Genomic DNA, 18,697 nt, shown 5'->3' with positions numbered 1-18,697 from the left:
ATTCTACAAAAAGATAACCAATAATATGTTTTTTTTTTAAAAAATCTGCATTTATGCAATTGGTGACCCCAACATTTGTTCTTAAATCAACCAAAATCAGTTTATTCTAAATCAGTGGAGTGAGAAAGGCACTGATTTACAGGAACCAACATTCACCTGCATCCAGACAGTTGCAGCAAAGCAGTGGAAGTTAGGAGGAGGAAGAATAATAATATAACCCCATTAATCCCACATGCTCAGGTTCTTGATTGTGCAGGGTTATCACAGATTTTCTGGTTTATTAGATGTTACTTCATTACCATATACTCATGTAATGGTCCAACACATGTAATAGTTGACCCCCCCCCCCCTTTTTTGACCCAAAAATCATGTGTTTTCCATATTATCCATATTAAAGTCAACCCCCTACTACTTTTGGCCCAAAATGCCTGGCCATCCCACTCCCAACTGTCCACCACCTCATTAACCCGACACCACGAACACGTATTTACCACCCAGTCCCACCCGAGTTCCCGATGATTTGAACAATGCAGGTACTTACCACATCAAAAGTATAACCCATGTAAAAGTCGACCCCCACAAATTTGACCTGAAAAATTGGTCCAAAAAAACTCAACCATTACATAAGTATATATGGTAATACTTCAACATGTTTGTAATTCTTTCTTAAAAACATATCGCAGCTCAATGAACCCTACAAGGTTAAAGAGAATGCAGGAACTATGCCCCAGCATGTGGCCAGGGGCCAAAGTGCACACGAGTTGATAAGTCAGGTGGGAACTATGGGGATTCCTGAATGATGAGATAGCAGATTATTGGAGATTTACCACATTTGATATACAAAGCAGCCAAATGTTACCACTTCAAAGAACAAGCCCCAACTCTTATGCCTTTGATCATTTGAGCTAGTAGTAACATTTCCAGCCTGGATTATTCATGGAAATTGGGCATTTGGGATAGTTGTTAGGTGGGTCACTAATGGAACATAGTTGAGTTGGAGCAGGGTAAACAGGACACAATAAAATGTTTCCCCTCTGGAAAAACTGGCAAGTAAATAGATTTACAATCACCACCAGATAGTTTAATCACACCAGTTCACCCACTATCTGGTTAAATAACCCAGTGAGTCCAGGGCCACCCAACACTCAGACAACAGTTACAAGCAAGTTCCAACACCAGACAAGACAGCTTGTCCCCAGATACTGCTCAAAAGAGGCTGCTAGTTAATATTAAAATAATTGTGGGGTTGATCAGCAGGTTAGCAGTTATGCAAACTATTCATTTCCAGCAAATCACAGCAATATAAATTCAATAATTTGAAACCCTCACAGCAGAAAAAAACGTGAATATAAAAGTACAATGAAATCCCTGTTGTCTGGAATTCAAGCAACCCACGGAAAAAAAAATCACAGAAAATAAATAGGTAAAAAAGTTTAAAGTTGGCACCCCTAGCAACCAGAAAATTCACTTATATGGCATCTACCAATCCCCAGAGGTGCTGAATTCCGGGGATTTATCGTAACTGGTATGTAATCACTTTGTGCGTGAAAGGAAATATGCAGCAACATTTTGTGGATTGCAAGGAAAAGATAAAATGACAGGTTTCTGCCAACGCAAATGATCAGGGATCATTTTATTTTAACTTGCCTTGAAGGTGAGGTATCTCCACGTGACCAACGGGTGGCAATTCTAAAGCAGGGTCAGTTTGAATAAGCTTTACATCTGAATCAAACAGCAACTGAGCAGAGTGTCCATACGTCTGAAGATTAACCATGAAAACCCCCACGGTGCTGCATTCATCAAACAACGAGGCAGCTTTCTGGAACATTGGGTCAGTCTATAAAAAATAGAAGGTGCAATAAGCTTCCCCTGTAATAAGCTCCGTGTTTTGATTTGCTTCAAATCTAACTTCACTTTCACATTTTCCAAAATATTTAAAAGTAGAAATAAATAAATTTTTCATGGACTGCAATTACATAGTTGTCATCTTAAAATCTAAATGCAGGCTCAATGTTGACATTAAAGAAAAATTTGGACAGGGACATGCACAGGAGAAGTTTGGAGGGATATAGTCCAGGTGAAGGTCAGTTGGACTAAGCAGAAAAATAGCTTGGCACTGTCTAGAAGTGCAGAGGGCCTGTTTCTGTGCTGTAGTGCTCTCTCATTCTATAGTTCAATAGGATAAGTACAAAAACATTCAATAAATCTATAAGCAGAAAACTTTCCTGATTCACAGTCACAGTTCTAAATTGATGCACAAGCAAACCCAGTTTCATGTTCCCAATTTATAATCGTGATTTCAGCTGGAAGCGTGCAGGTGTGGATCAAGGATATCGTTCAGCACAACTCATTTCTGCCGAGGAACACAGCACCTTTTCCTCCAGAGGGGCAATGGCCAATAACAGAGGACATCTATTCAAGGAGAGTGGAAGAAAGTTTAGGGTACAAATCAGAGGCAAGTGGTTTTTATCCAGTGTTGAGTATCTGGAATGCATTGCTGGGGAGATGATGGAGGCTGGTACAATAAGAACAAAAGACTCTTAGACAGGTGGATGGATATCAGATAACTATAGGGTATGGGCTGGGAGGGAAGGGTTAGATTGATAGTGTTGTAGGTTTATAATCAGACAGCACAACATTGTATGCTGAAGGGTTTGTATTGTGCTGTTCTATGTTAAAATATCAGCCCACACCATGAAGGCTTGCATAATCTTCATAGCCATCTGAATCACCCAATCACCATTAAAAAAAAAATGATACAGTACAAATAACTTCCAGACCATGAAATGCAATGAACCTGCCAACCCCATTCGTTTTGAAGGGTGTGCACCAGAGAAAACTCGTGCAAGTCACAGGGAGAAAGTACAAACTCCTCACACACAGCACTGGGACCCAGGTGGCTGGCACTGAGCTAACTGCTATGCTAACCATGTCATGCAAAAGTTAGATGAAAAATAAGCTCACCTCACATTTCATGTCATTCAAATCGTATGTGATGTTTCTTAAATTCTGTTCAATAGTTTTATACGACTGCTTATTTTTGCGTTGCTTCTGAGAGCCTTTCACATGAACAGCTTCATCAGATCCAGGATTTGCCTCTACATGCAGACAACACAAAGAAATGTCACTTCAGGGTCCACAGTAGGATCCATAGAGGAAACAAGGTCATTTTCAGGCTCTCCAATTCACAATATTGAGGTGCGTTTATTTTAAATTAAAATTAATGAAAAACAGACAAATTTTCACAGTAAAACAAATATTCTCCATCAAATCATTTACTGTATCCTTCCACCAAGTCAGATTTGAATCCCATATGCCAGCTCACTTTACTTCTCACGTCATCCAACTTTCTGGACTAACTTGCAATGCAAATCCCATCAAAGGCCTAATTAAAGTCCATATGTACATCATCCACTTGCCCTCTCCTTATCTATTTTCTTCGTCACTTCCTCAGATTTGTGAGGCACAATCTCCCACACGTGAACCCAAGCTGATTACCTCCAATTAGATTCTGACGATGCAAAAGCTGAGAGATCCTGTTCCTCAATATCCCCTCTAGCAACCACTGATGTCACATTCACTGGCCTGTGGTTCCTGGCTTGACCTTGGGAGTTCTTTTTGAATGATGCACATCATTAGCCACACCCTCCAGTCTTCACCAAAGATGAAGTAACTATTTCAGGAAAGACCTCTGCAATTTCTTCCCCGGCTTTCCACAAGTGTGAGGACCCTGGCAATTTGTCCACTTAAATGTGTTTCAAGGCTGGCAACACTTCCTCTCTGGCACATCTTACCTGGTTCAGAACATCGCAATTCATTTTCTTCAATCCCTTTGCTTCCTTGATTTCTCCACAGTAAAAAATTGCTAAGAAATACATATGCCATTGTATAGGACAATCCTCTACACTTAAAAATTTCACCTTTAAATCCCATAAGCTGGGTATAAAATCCATACCTTGACCGAGAAGTCTCAATCCCACTGCCGTCTACCTGCCAGTTCTGATGCAATCTCACACAAGTCCTGTTAGCTATTTACGAAGTCGTAGCGTTCCTCTATATGGTCCATTCACCCAGTCCAAATGCTGTCATTACAGTCTCTAAATGGCTTGTTGCAAGAGCCAACAGTGGCTTATTTTATATCCAAATAAAATGGAAACTTTTATGTGGTCATTTGTTATTAAAATATCATGAGTTGCTTTCAACAACCTCAATGGTCAATGCCAGATTTTTTTTGGGGTGGGGGGGTCATCTTAGACCAAGAGTATTGCTAAAAACCAATATTTTAAGTGAAAATTCTAGGGATCCTCCTATACGACTGCATATACAGTATTCATCTTGTCGTGGTGGAGAAGCTTGCGTGGTCCTGAGACCCTGAGAACATGCCATCTGTGGAGTTATGCTTCTGGTAGGGTCACCCATGGCAGCAAGGTTGAGGGTGAGGTCCCTGACAAAGAATAATCCAACCAAGTACTCAACAGTGGAAAAGGCAGACAAAGTTACTCTGAACTCAACAGCTGTGAAGGCAGATAAAGGCTGAAACAAATCCATCACTCCAACCATTGTGGTTTCTATGTCATTGGAATTAGTCAGTGATTTGTGAAGAATCAGGAGTTTCTTGGAGTGCAACATTATTAAGTACACATTAAATACATGCACAGGTGTCTTCGCCCATCTCTTGAGGCTCCATACGAAGACTGTCCTGTTGATATTTAGTAAAACCAACTACCTCCCAAGTCACCTTTTACACCAAACACATCTCTTGAGATTTTCCATTATCCCACCTGCCAGATCCATCTCATGTTCTCTTCTTGCCCTTCTGGTTTCCCTCTTAAGCATATTTCTACACACACTCAACAAGTGATTAATTTGATCCAGCTGCTTAAATTTGATGAGACTCCTTTTTCCTGACCAGAGGCTCAATAGGCCTCATCAATCAGAGTTCCTGAACTTACCAACTTTGCCTTCCCTTCCTCAGGAACATGCAGTACCTGAAATCTTGCTAACTCACCTTTAAAATCCTCCCACTTTTCAGTCAACCCCTTGCCTGCAAACATCCTCTCCCAACCAACCTTTATAGATTCCTCTCCAATTGCTCTAAAATTAGCCTTCCCACAATTCAACATCTTAACTTGTTGGCCAGTTCTATATTTCTCATTAGTTTAAAACTAATTGTTCAAAGAGACAAAACTGCGATTTTAAGTCATTTACCTGCACCAGGCTCGTCAGGATTCTTCCCTAGACCCCCAAGAATCCGGAATACATCTGTATGAACAGCATCCACTCTCACAGCATAGATTTTAGTACTGGCATCTAATGTACCAGCTGCCATCTGTAATCAATTACAGATTATAAAGTCAAGAAATTATTACAATATTTGCAAGTTATCGCAGAAACCCATGAGCAAAATCCATGCACCCAAACCATTATGTATAAATCTGCAAATTAGAAAAATAAAATCATAGAACATCATCCTTTTAAGATTGTGATTTTTAAAAATATTTTATAATACTCCATGCAAGAAATTACAATTATTATAATAACATATCAAAAAAGTACAAAGTGATTACATACATTATGGTTTTCACCCCACCCCAAAACTCCTTGAAGATTTTTCTTATCATAGCTAATATTAATAGCACATCAGTGTGGGTGACCTTGAAGCTGCATTGTAGATAGAAATTCAAAATTTAGTGAATGCTTACATAACTATGATAAGTTCCAACATATCTCAAATCATAATGAACAAGATAGAACTTTCTTGGGGTAGTCAGAATTGTGGGCTTTAGTGTGCCAATATGTAGTGACAGTGGGGGCTCTTTTTCAAAAGGGGATTGCAAGTAACTTTATATCTAAGGTGCATTTCCAATTCCAGAACAATAGCCCAAAACCAGGCTTACACAAATCAAGGGGAAAGGTGGGAGATGGACTTGGGGAAAAGGATTCAAGAACAATATTGGTCAAAATTCTGCCCTGATAATATGACAATTTATTACTGTCAGATATAGATCGGTACAATACAATTTTATGCACCAATTATACCTTACACCTCAAAAATGGCAGGATTTAAAATCTGAAATTCCAGACTCATGTTTTAGGTGTGGTATATAGGTTGGAGCATTTATACATTCAACCTGGCTATGCATGAAAGATCCTTTTAGTATAACATGGCAAAAATTTTGACAAAAATTATAGAAGCGACGTTTCCATTGGAACCAGAACTGTATTTATTGAGCCATCCTATAGTTATTGACATAAAAATATCAAATACAGTTTATGAGGATTAAAATGTAAAGTTGCACCCCCTGGAAAAGATAATTTATAATATTAAAGAAATATTGTGTGTTTGTTACAATATGGCAACCTTATTTGAATCAAACTAGCTTAAGGATATAATTAACATCCCCAAAAAGGTTTAAATAAGATAGTTAGGTTAATAACGTTGAATTCCTGAAGATCAAGATAAGAATTAATGAAGACATGTCAAACACCCTCCATCCTTTTTGGACAATTGTGTTTCTTTTTAAAACAAAAACATTAATAGTTGGAAGGGGGAGGTGGTGAGATTTAGATAATCATTTGAGACTCCATGTTTTAAAATACTATTTATATGATGTATGTAATAATGTTCTATACGAGTCTTGGAAAATTAAAATAAATGACGTATGTAATAATGTTCTATACGAGTCTTGGAAAATTAAAATAAATTTTTTAAAAAACGGTTTTAAGCTGCCTTCTCCAACAAGCATTTAAAAGCTGGAGACTCACAACATGCCATGTGGGAGACTTTTGCATTAATCATCTATGAAATTCTAAACTCCGAGTCTTTGGCAGGATGCACCACAATATAACCAGCAGTTTTTTCCTCCAATTATCTATTCTGTTGCCATATCCCATAACTAGCAAGTTTCCAATTCACAACCAGTGAATAAATTAGATCAAAATGCTACTGGCCATTAAGGGCAGAACCCTGTCCTAGGTTGATGATTAGCACAAATGCTCAAGCCTTTATCTACAATATTAATCAACACATTTTATTCATAAATAACTAAATACTGTATCATTAATTGCAAGGTTGGTAATAAAAGTAACCTTTTGTATTAATATTTAATATCTCTTTGGAAGCTAGGAAAGAAGTCAATTAAAATGCCATGTACGTGAAAGATCTGCTGCTGAAGAGCACGCAGGCAGCAGGCTCTTGGTGACTCGAGGCAAGGAAAGCAGAGTCTGCAGGCTGCTGGTGACTGGAACTCCCATCAGGCTGCAGACTGCTGAAGAGGTACTGGGTATTGGAACTGGGATGTGAGAGGGCGCTAAAGGTTTCCTTCTCGTGTTTGAGGTTTGGATCTGGAGCTTGGGCTGTTGATGGTTTGGGCTGGACTATATGGTTGCTGGAGCGCCAGAGGTGAATCCACAGACTCTCAGCGACTGAGGGAATTCTCTTTCTCTAACTGCACGAGGCACTTCAGGCTCTGCCAATGACCAATCTTCTTCCTTAACGGCAGACTAGATAAAATTCCATGTAATATTGCACTCTTTTATTACATGACAATAAAGGAACCTTAAGATTGAAGGTGGAGTGCACTGAAAATAATGACACTTAAAGCTGATGAACATCAAAAGACCGTCAGTAGACACTGCAATCATTCTAGGGCTTTTTTAGCCAGAGGACTCCCACCAGGCTATGGGCTGCTGGCAACCGATTCACAGGAACCAGGCATTAGGACCAGGATTTGTGAGGATGTCAACAGTGAGCAGAGCTCCTGAAAAGCTTCAGGCAATGACAGATTCTTAATTGTACTGGTGGGGGGGGGGGGTTCAGTAGACAGTAGCATCAGTGAAGATGGTGGGATCATAGACACATGGGTGTCTCTTCAAGAGTCTCTCATTTGCTTCTCTTTCACTTCTTGGTAGTGGCAGTTCTTTCTGTGCCTTTGCACAAAAAGTAAACCTATATCGTGACTTATGTACGTGATAAAGGAATTTCGTCTTTCAAGCATCTACTCGACATAGTTCACACAGAGACAACAAGAATACAACTTGATGTTTGCTTTGCATCAGAAAGATTAAAACCAAATACTTTCACATTGCTGGAAGTATTCTGACAGCACCTGCTTTTAAACAGAGTTCTAAGTGGAGACAGCAGCGCAAGAGAACATTTAACAATGTCACAAAACTTTGCAAGTAATTCATAGATTTTTGCTGATCTAACACTTCATTAGTTTTAGAGCCAAGGTACTGAACTAATCTGTAAATCATACCCCCTACTTTCACGTTCCAAGCATTAATATGCATAACAAAGGATCCCATCTCCCATCCCTATGCTACTTCTCATCCCAAGTGTTTAGATCTCATTTGCAATCCAATCCAAACCTAGATCCCATGGGCTCGAACTTTCAGACCAATCTCCCATGTGGGACCGTTTTGTGACTGTTTTAATTGAATTACCTTATCTCTTCAAATTGATCAGATAGACCAAAGTAATTCTGATAACACTGGACAAGATTTTGCTTCTTGAACATTTCTGGGAGTATTTTATGGATTTTGGGCTCCTGATAATGAAGATCACTGTAATATTTTCCTATCACATATCACTTTTTAGAATCAATCTACTTTTGTGATTTCCTGTCATACATCCAACTGATTGTCAACATGCTTCAAGCTTACGCTTACAAAGTGCAACATGTCGTTGAAAATTCATTTTCTGCATTCGCACTTGGACTTCTTCCCTCCTGATCTTTCAGTCGGTGACAAAGATGGTGAAAGGTTTCACCAGGACATTACGACCGTGGAAAAGTAGTATCAAGGCAACTTGAATCCATCATCAACGCTGGCCGACTATTGCTGGACACTGACACAAGAGGCATCAGATGCGGAGTTCAAGTGAAAAATCAGCGGGAAAACATTTTTAGATCAGTTGAACAAACACAATGTGTCAGCATCATTAAGTGATTGAACAGGCTAAATTCAATATGTTGCATTTTCTCTCGAAAGTTATAGGGAGTGGAAGGGGAGAAAATGGGAAAAAGTCACTATATATATTACAATATTTGTGTAAATATTATTATAGGTTATATTGTGACATTAAATAAAACATTTAAAATAAAAAAAATTAATGTTTCTCAACTTTCCTTTGTGATACAGAAAATCTGAATTTTTTTTGTGTTCAGCTTTTAGTTGTCTATCATACTCCCATTTTTTTTCCAGAAAGCAAACCATTTGAAAAAAATTGTCCAGTATTATCTTGGATTCATGCTTGATTTTCCAAATCTAGATTAATTTTGCCCCACATAGTTTTCTCCTAATAAGTACTCTATTAATAATGTTATTTACTGCTAGTAATTATCTGGCTTATCCCTGCTGCTATTATTCTCATTAAAAGGAGGAGGTACTAGAAACTTAATTGAATTATGGATAAATCCCCAGGATCTGATGCATTCCAGTCTGCCATGAGAAGCAAGGGAGGAGACCGCTAGTGTTGACTGATATTTTAAACGCTGCTGACCATAGCTGAGGTGCCAGATGAATGGAAGGCAGTCAATATTCCACTTATATTCAGGAAGAGAGATATGGTCCTACAGCAAGTCAAATGGAACAGAGACACATCACAGCTGCACTGATGAGTTGGGCTGAAAGGCCCGTTCCATGAGTGGGATTTTGTGATCCCTCTTTGCCATCCCAATTTCTTTCTTAACTGGGCTCCCCCATTTTCAGTTCTCTATACCCACTTACAAGCTTCATTTTGTTGTTAATTTCTCAATATTCCTTGACACTCAGGACTCCTTGAAATAGATGTTCATATTTTTTGCTTTTACAGCACAGATCGGTTCAGAACATCTCCCATATGTTGAAAATAACTAGAAAGATATAATCCAACCACTAGATACAGAATTCATGACAGGGTCACTAGAGTTCCAGCTGTCCTTTAGCAAATTCACATGGAAGATTTTGTAGGAATCAATTCAAGAAAACATTAAATATTTTATGATTTTCTAACCTTGAAACTGGTAAGTTCAGACTCTTTTTCTTTGAGGAGGTCAGCCATGTAATCAATCAAATGAAGACCAAAAGCATTCTTGGTGGTAATTTTCTACAAAAGCCACAGAATAAAATTTGATGCAGTATTATTACAAATATCTGAAAAGCCATTTCAGTCACTCCTAATCAGCCTATGTACAGATTTTTTTTGTTAATTTGGAACACGAGAAAAAGCAATTAAAATAATGCACATTTCCAGTACTTTATGTAACCTGAAATTGCTTTACAGACTTAAATGAGTTACAATAACTTATTTTCCCAATGCAAAGAGGGATCAAGTTTTCTTCAGAGGCACACAATATCTTTAGGTTTGATTATTTGCATAAATTCATTGGGCATCATTTGCTTTCAGACAATTTAATTACCAGTTTACCAATAACCCATGGTTTATGGGTCCATCATCTCGAAAAGCTTTAACGCAAGATTTGCTAAACAGATATTTTAATACAGTTCAAGTCCTTTGGACAATAAAAAGGGCAAAAGTATCAAAAATTGCAGAGCATACAGTAGTTGTAACATTTGACAGAATAAATTAGATCAAATGCTGCTGCTGAGGCAAAACAAACACCAAACTAGAACCTGACGGGGCAACACACAGTGTTGGAAGAACTCAGCAGGTCAGGCAGCAACCATGAAAACCAATAGATATTGATATTTTGATTGAGAAACCCTTAATCAGGAATAGAAAGAACTAGGCAGAAACCCAAATAAAAGGAGGAGGTGGGTAAAACCACCAGCTGGCAGGTGAATACAGATGGAAGGGAGAAGAAAAAAAGGATCTGACATCTTTTGTCAGAGGCTAGTTCTTTTAAAAAGAGTGATGGGTGCTTGGAATGTATTGCCAGAATGTGATGAAGGCTGTTACAAAAGGGATGTTCAAAAGATTCTAAGATTAGCAGACCAATGTAAGAAAAATAGGGAGCAAAGGGGTGAGGCAAGGGCAGGTTTACTCTGAGCGAATAGTGTGTTCAAGACCACAAATCTGGCAAGCACCAGAATCGCCCAACAAGCACGAGCTCAGCTCAATTCAGGACAAGTGTAGCTACAACCCCAGTTTGAAGAACAGACCATGACCATGTTCTGAAATAAGGTAAAATTACAGATCAACATTAATGACCTTGCTAAAGAATTAATGTCGGGCAGGATATTCAGAGAGGCATGTTACTTATCAAATCTTTTGGCAAGCGGTGTTAACGAAGCAGAGCAATTAGCACAATGTTTTTACAATGCCAGTGAGCCAGGTTCAAATCTGGCCCTGTCTAGAAGGAGTTTGTACATTCTCCCTGGGTCCATGAAGGTTTTCTCTAGTTGCTCAGTTTTCCTCTCACCCTTCAAAATGTACCAGGGTTGTAGGTTAATTGGGATATTTGGGTGGCATTGGCTCATGGGCTGGAAGGGCCTATTACCATGCTGAATGACTAAATTTTTAAAGAAATTAGGCAAAGGTTGTCAGAAGTCACAGTGCAGAAGTAAGCAATTGGCCACATTATGCACAAAACCTCCAAGTAATTTCACGCTGCTGGTTTACAAACAGCCTACTTTTAAAATACAAAAACATACTGATTAATAGGAAAAAAAGTCCCAAAGTTAGCCCAAAGATAATCCTCTACTTACATTTTCCGAACACAATTTGATGCAGGTGGAATAATGTTCAGATATTTGATTATTTGATAACTTGGCTTCAAAGGATGGCGGAGTCCCTCTAGAACAATGAGGGGAAGTGAAAACAGGTTGCTTAAATATTAGACAATAGACCACAGCAACAGGCCCACAACATGGCCCACAAGCCCATGCCGTTAAATCACATCCAATTGACCAACAACACTTGTACACTTTGAATGGTGTGAGGAAACCAGAACCCCTGGGTAAAACTAACGCATATGTGGGGAGAACATACAAACTCCTTACAAACAGTGCGGGATGTATAGAAGGTCATAGAACCATAGTAAACTGCAGCACAGAAAACAAGACATTCAGCCCTTCTAGCCTGTGCCAAAACATCATTCCTCTACTCCCACTGACCTGCACCCATTCAATAACCCTCCAGACCTCTCCCATCCATGTATCTACCAGATTTATTCTTAAAACTTAAGCAACTGTGTACCACATCAGATGGCATCTCATTCCATATTCCCACCACTCTGAGTGAAGTAGTACCTGGAATGTTCCCCATAAACTTCTCACCATGTCCTCTCATATTTATCTTTCCCAATCTAAGTGCATGTACTTTCTGTACCTTTCATAATTTTGTAAACCTCCCCTCATTTTTCTACACTCCAAGGAATAAGATCCCATCCTGTTTAATCTTTTCCTGTAACTCAACTTCTAAAAGACCCAGAAACATCCTAGTAAATCTTCTGTGCTCTTTCAATCTTACTGATATCCTTCCTGCAGTTTGGCGACTAGAACTGCACGCAATACTCCAAATTTGACCTCACCAATGTCCTATATAGCCTCATCATAACATCCCAACTCCTGTACTCAATACTTTGATTTATGAAGGCCAAGATGCCAAAAGCTTTCTTTACAAGCTTTTTCTACCTGTGACACCACTTTCAGGAAATTGTGCATCTGTATTCCCAGATCCCTTTGTTCCTCTGCACTCCTCAGTGCCTTACCATATACTATGCATATCGTACCTTGCTTTGTCCTAAAAAAATGCAACACCTACACTTGTCTGCAAATAACAATGGTCCCAGCACCAAACCCTGAGGCATACCACTAATCACAGACCTAGAGTCAGAAGCAATCATCCACTGCCACTGTCTTCTCCCATTCAGCCAATTTTGAATCCATTTTAAACCTCTCCTTGTGTCTGAATGTTCTGAACTAACCTCTCATGTGGAACCTTATCAAAGGGCTTACTAAAGTCCATGACAACATCCATAGTCATTCCTCCATCTATCTTCTTGGTAACCTCCTCAAAAAAACTAAGATTCGTTAAATACAACCTACCATGTACAAGCCCATGCTGACTATCCTTAATCAGCCTTTGGCTGTCCAAATACTTGTATATCCTATCTCTCAGAATACTCTCCAATAAGTTACCCTTTACTGACACCAGGCTTACCGGCTTATAATTTCATAGTTTCATTTTGGAGGGTTTTTTTTTTAAAACCACGGAACATGAGCGACCCTCCAATCCTCAGGCACCTTAAGGACACTTTAAATATTTCTCCCAGAGCCCTGAAATTTCTATACTAGTTTCCCTCAAGGTCCGAGGGAATACCATGTCATGCATGAGGTAACAACTGAGTCGGCGGGCCGCGGATCACTATCTCAGAATGAGATAAGAACAATGCTCCTCCAACATCCTTCTATGTGGCCATCTGTCCAATGCATATCTGTCCATGTTATATTTTCCAATCAAGTTTGACAGACATTTGTGAGGAGTAGGTAAATGGAGTCAGCTAAGGCAGTAGATAGCTCTGGTTGCAGGATGTGTGAAATCTGGGACAGCACAATTGTCATAAGGACTACACCTACAAAAGGTGCATCCAGCTGTATCCTGACAAGCCGATTTAGGGAACTGGAGCTGGATCAATTCTGGAGCATTCAGGAGGCAGAGAGGATGATAGAGAGGAGACGGGAGGCAGATAGGGAAGGGGAATAGACAGAGGGAGCAGAGCACCCTTGTGGACATTCCCATCAACAATAAGAATACAGTTTTGGATACTGTTATTGGGGATGACCTACCAGGGACAAGCTGTAGTGGCCATGTCTCTTACACTGAAATTGGACACTCAGCTCAGAAAGGAAGAGGGAAAAGAGGAGAACAGTAGTGTTAAGGGATTCAATAGTTAAGGGGACAGATGAGAGGTTCTGTGGGAGAGATCAAGATTCACAGATGGCCTGTTGCCTCCTTGGATCCAGGGTCTGCGATATCTCGGATCGTGTTCTCGGTATTCTCAGGAGAGGGTAAGCAGCCAGATGTCACAGTCCATGTAGGAACCAATGACATGGGTAGGAAGGATGAGGAGGCCCTGCAAAGAGTTTAAGAAGCTAGGTGCAAAATTGAAGGACAGGACCTAAAGGGTTGAAATCTCAGGAGTGCTACCTGTGCCACGTGCTACTGAGACTTGAAATAGAAAGTTAATACAGCTAAATATGTGGCTAAAGAGAAGGTACAGGTGGAGGGCTTCATGTGTCTGGACATTTGGGCTCTGTTCCAGGGAAAGTGGGACCTGTTCCAACAGAACAGTTTGCACCGGAACTGGAGGGGGACTAGCATCCTTGCAAGTAGGTTTGTGAGTGGTGTTCTTGGAGGGGGTGAGGGGGTGGTGGTTAAACTAGATTGGCAGGGGGATAAGAATAAGGGTGTTAGAGTAGATAGTGAGGCGGAGGAGTATAAAGGTCATGTGAGGACTGCTTATATAGCTAGAAATCAAAGGTTTGTATATGATAGGAATGTTCTCAGGTGCACTTATTTCAATGCAAAGACTTGTCAGAAAGGAAGATGATCCTGGGGTGCAGATTGGCAACTGGGATTATGATATTATTGCTATTAGTGAGACTTGGTTGCAGGAGGGGCAGGACTGGCAGCTCAATGTTCTGGGGTTTCATTGTTTCAGACGTGATAGAGGGGGAGAGATGAAAGGAGACCATTGCTAGTCTGGGAAAATATCACAGCTGTGCTTAGACAGAACAGCCCAGAGGACTCATCTACAGGGGACATATAGGTGGAGCTGAGGAATGGGAAAGGTGTGACCACACTGAAGGATTGTATTATAAACCTCCCAATAGTCAGAGAGAATTAAAGGAGCAAATTTGTAGAAACGGAAAGTTATGATGATAGAAGATAGAAGGAGGTTATGTACAACAGTGCTCCGCATCTAGTCAAACAGAGACTATGTCACTGAGATTAATGTAATTGCTCAACCAGCCAACAATGTATTTCAATATGTAAATATAGTTAAAAGTCACATTGGGGTTTCAGGGCACTGGGAAAGAAAAATCCTAGCACTGCAACCCAAAAACACTAGCAGGAAGAGCTGCCCTTGATAATTCAGTGCTCCTCAGTGAAGAGAGATCTTATGTGCATATCAAGAGAAAGCAAGACAGAATGAAACAATGAACTCCTACCTTTGCCTTGGGGATACCAGTGGTGTGTCCACGCCACTTAGATGCAGATCAGTCACCTTTGAACGTCTCCTTGCTTTTCTTTCACGTTCGTCATCATTTATAGCCACATCCACTATTACAGTAGTCTTTAAATTTTGAAAAGCCTGTCGCTTTGTGGAGGGAGAAATAATAATGGGGCCAGGAAGGCTCCTGCAGGACACTGGACTGGACACGTTCATTTTGGCCTGTGAGGAAAAAAAACACTAGATCAGAACACTATTACCTCGATGATCATGAAGTGCTTGGAGTGACTGGTAATGAAATGCACCAAATTGCACCTTGCAGCAACATTGGACCCAATCCAGTTTGCCCACCATTCAACTGGTCCACAGTTGAGCTATAGTCCTCCCCGACCCAACACCAGGCTGTTGTTCATTGACTTCAGCTCAGACACAATCTTAACTCAGGAGGCTGGTGGATAAATTGCCCTTGCTGGGACTAAAAACAACTCTCTGCAAAGCAAATTCTGAAGTCCCACATCAGTTTGCATGCTCAGCCCATTACTATTCACACTGCTGATTCATGAATACACTGCCAGATTCAGTTCAAACAGAATCATGTTTGCAGATGATACATCAGCAGTTGGCCTCATCAGCAACAAATAATGATGAGTCAGCTTGCAGAGGGGTTTCTTGCCATGAATACCATCAAGGAGGCAGTGTAAGAGAATCAAAATCAGGACTGCCAGGCTGGGATATAGCTTCTTCCCATAGGTTATGAAACTGATGAATAGTATCCTGTTACCAAATCATCCCAAAATAAAACTATAGAATATTAACAATAGAAAACAGGGCCTTCTAGTCTATGCTGAACTGTCTGCCTAGTCCAACTGATCTCCACCAATCCATAGCCCTCCATACCCATAACCCTCTTATTCATGTACCTGTCCAAATTTTTCTTAAATGTTAAAATTTACCCCACATTCACAAGCTGACAGCTCATTCCACACTCCCACAGCTTTCTGTGTGAAGAAGCTCGCCCTAAACTTCTCCCCTTTCACCATTAACCCATGTCCTCTGGTTTGTATCTCAGTCAACTGTGGTGCAAAAAAGTATACTTAAATTTATTTTATCTGTATCTTCATAATGTATCTTTAGCATAAATCACAACTTCTATCCTCAATTCTTTGATATATGGCAAAAGCTCTCTGACAACCCCATCTACCCATGGCATTAATATCATGGAATTTTGTTCCTGTATTCCTAAATCCCTCTGTTCTTCAGCACTCCTCAGTATCCTACCATTTACCGTGTATGTCCTATTTTGGTCAGTCCTTCCAAAATGCAACACCTCACAAATTTCATCTGCCATTTTTCCAACTGGTCCCGATCCCTCTGCAAGCTTTGAAAGCCTTCCTCACTGTCTACAATGTCTCCAACCTTTTGTGCCATCTGCAAACTTGCTGATCCAATTTTCCACATTATCATCTAGATCATGGATATAGATGACAAACAACAATGGTCCCAGCACTAATTCCTGAGGCACACCACTACTCACAGGCCTCCAGTCTGAGAAGCAATCACCAACTACCACTCTCTGGCTTCTCCCGTACAGCCAATGTCTAATTCAGTTTACTATCTTGCCATGAATACCAAGCATCTGAACCTTCCTGACTGACCTCCCAAGTGGGACCTTGTCAAAGTTCATGTGGACAACATCCACAGCATTTCCTTTATCAACTTTCCTGATAACTCCCTTGAAAAACTCTACAAGACTGGTTAAACATAACTAACCACATGATGAGTATATCAATCAGTCAGTTATCCAAATACTGATATATCCAATCTCTTAGAATACCTTCCAAAAAACATGCTTACTAAGTGCAAAATATATATTAAAGCATAAACTAAATTAAAAAATATACACAAATTTAAATTCCTACATAAATAAATATATATACATATTTTTATATACACACACACTATGTTGTATATGTAGTCAGATGTATTAGAACACAATATCCCCTTCCTTCTGCTGACTCTATCATTGCCCAAGATCACAGCTGATCTTTCAACGGCATCACTTTCTATGCTAGCTGAATATCCCTTGATTCCCTTAAGTAAAAAATATCAGCTTCTCTTAAAGCTACTGAGCACTTCAGCCCCCACTGTCCTCCCAGGCTAATTAATTAAAAAAACACTTCCATCGCTTCTCACCTCTGCCCTCAATTGTTGATCTACCATATATTGAAATTTTGAGACTGCTAGCACTTAGCTTTGGACATTACAACCCAAAGAAACAACAACTTCACATCTACCATGACAAACTGGAAGAATTTTGTATGTTTCAATGAAATTATATCTCATAACTCAAAACAGTTCAGGCAGTCTCTGATCTAACCTCATTAAATGAATTTGCCAATCTTGCCACCTAGTTGACAAACTTTGCTAGACATCCTCTATGGCAAGTACAATCTTCCTGAGGTCGAGACCAAATTAGAACAATATTCCAGATGGTGTCTTAACTGGATTTTATATCAACTAGTTCAAGCCATTGGTGTAGCCTTGAGGAGGATCACTGCCTTTGTCAGTATTTATGTGGCTTTTGTATTCTTATATTTTGGTATTTGTATAATTTAAGGGATAGGGAGGGTGCAAGGAGGGGGGAAATAAGGACTCTGTAAATCGTTGTGGAAAGAAAATGTAATATTTTGTTTATTGAATTTACACATCCTTGAAAAATTAAAAATAAAATCTTCAAAAAAATAGCGCAAGCCATTAGTTGTACTCAAACCTTCTTAAGCCGCTTTCAGGTGGAATAGCTGGGAGAATGCGGCTCCGGAGCCAGCTGTGGGTGTGTGCAAAGCGACACTCAGGTGGCAGGGCTGAAGGCGCTGTTCTGGCACCTGAAAGGTCCGCAGCGGGGAGAGGCTCCGCGGAGCAAACACCAGCTCCTGTCGACCGTGGCCGTCGTCTCACCCGCTTTCAGGTGCCGGGGGCGGGGGGCACTTGGAAGGGGAGAATACACCTGCCTGAGGAGGGCTGGATAAGTCCTCCTCAGGTCAGGGATCGGAGTTTTCAGGTGGCCTCCCAACAGCCACATTCGGGTATTTTAGGCGGCTTTACATTGGGGTATTCTGGCCACCTGAAAGCAGCTTTAGAAAAAGCCCAGTGCACCATTTTCTTCCAAATTGCTTGCCAAACCTGCATATTAACTCTCAGCAATTTGTTTGTCACCCAGATTCCCTCAGAACACCAATCTTTCGATCACTTATATAAAAAGCATCTTAATTTTTCATACAAATATGGAACATTTCACATTTTCCATCTACCTGTCCGTGCACATGCACTTAGGCCCTTTCCATCTATTGTTGCAAGGTAGTGCATGCGAATGCAATGCGTGTAGCTCCTGTGATCCTACCGAATTTCATGACTCGTTCACAATAAATCCTCTCCCCACCCTCCTCGTCACCCACACTGCCACAGCAAACCGTAAATTTTGAATCTGCCCACTTTCCTGGTTGATCGAGAGGTTTTTTTTTTGGTACCTCCACCTTCTTCACAGTCCACCCCACCACGACTTCTTAGTGCCATTCGCAAAC

The 18,697-nt window shown here is 40.2% G+C and overlaps 1 protein-coding gene across 3 annotated transcripts in view; it reads right to left on the bottom strand.

The window, feature by feature from the left end:
- ncaph (non-SMC condensin I complex, subunit H) overlaps window positions 1–18,697 on the bottom strand; it is a 37,432-nt gene that overhangs the window by 18,459 nt on the left and 276 nt on the right. For all 3 annotated transcript variants that reach the window (XM_069917766.1, XM_069917769.1, XM_069917767.1), the window contains exons 2-7: window positions 15,118–15,341; window positions 11,650–11,737; window positions 9,995–10,087; window positions 5,209–5,329; window positions 2,965–3,098; window positions 1,648–1,837 (exon numbers count right to left, since the gene is read on the bottom strand). In XM_069917766.1, the coding sequence (XP_069773867.1) occupies window positions 1,648–1,837; window positions 2,965–3,098; window positions 5,209–5,329; window positions 9,995–10,087; window positions 11,650–11,737; window positions 15,118–15,335 (844 nt within the window). In that variant the 5' untranslated portion in view covers window positions 15,336–15,341. The remainder of the gene's footprint in view (window positions 1–1,647; window positions 1,838–2,964; window positions 3,099–5,208; window positions 5,330–9,994; window positions 10,088–11,649; window positions 11,738–15,117; window positions 15,342–18,697) is intronic.

Source organism: Narcine bancroftii, chromosome 2, assembly GCF_036971445.1.
Source record: "Narcine bancroftii isolate sNarBan1 chromosome 2, sNarBan1.hap1, whole genome shotgun sequence".
In the NCBI taxonomy this organism is placed as follows: domain Eukaryota; kingdom Metazoa; phylum Chordata; class Chondrichthyes; order Torpediniformes; family Narcinidae; genus Narcine; species Narcine bancroftii.
Note: the sequence above shows the minus strand (reverse complement) of the source record. Positions and strands in the feature narration are given on the sequence as shown.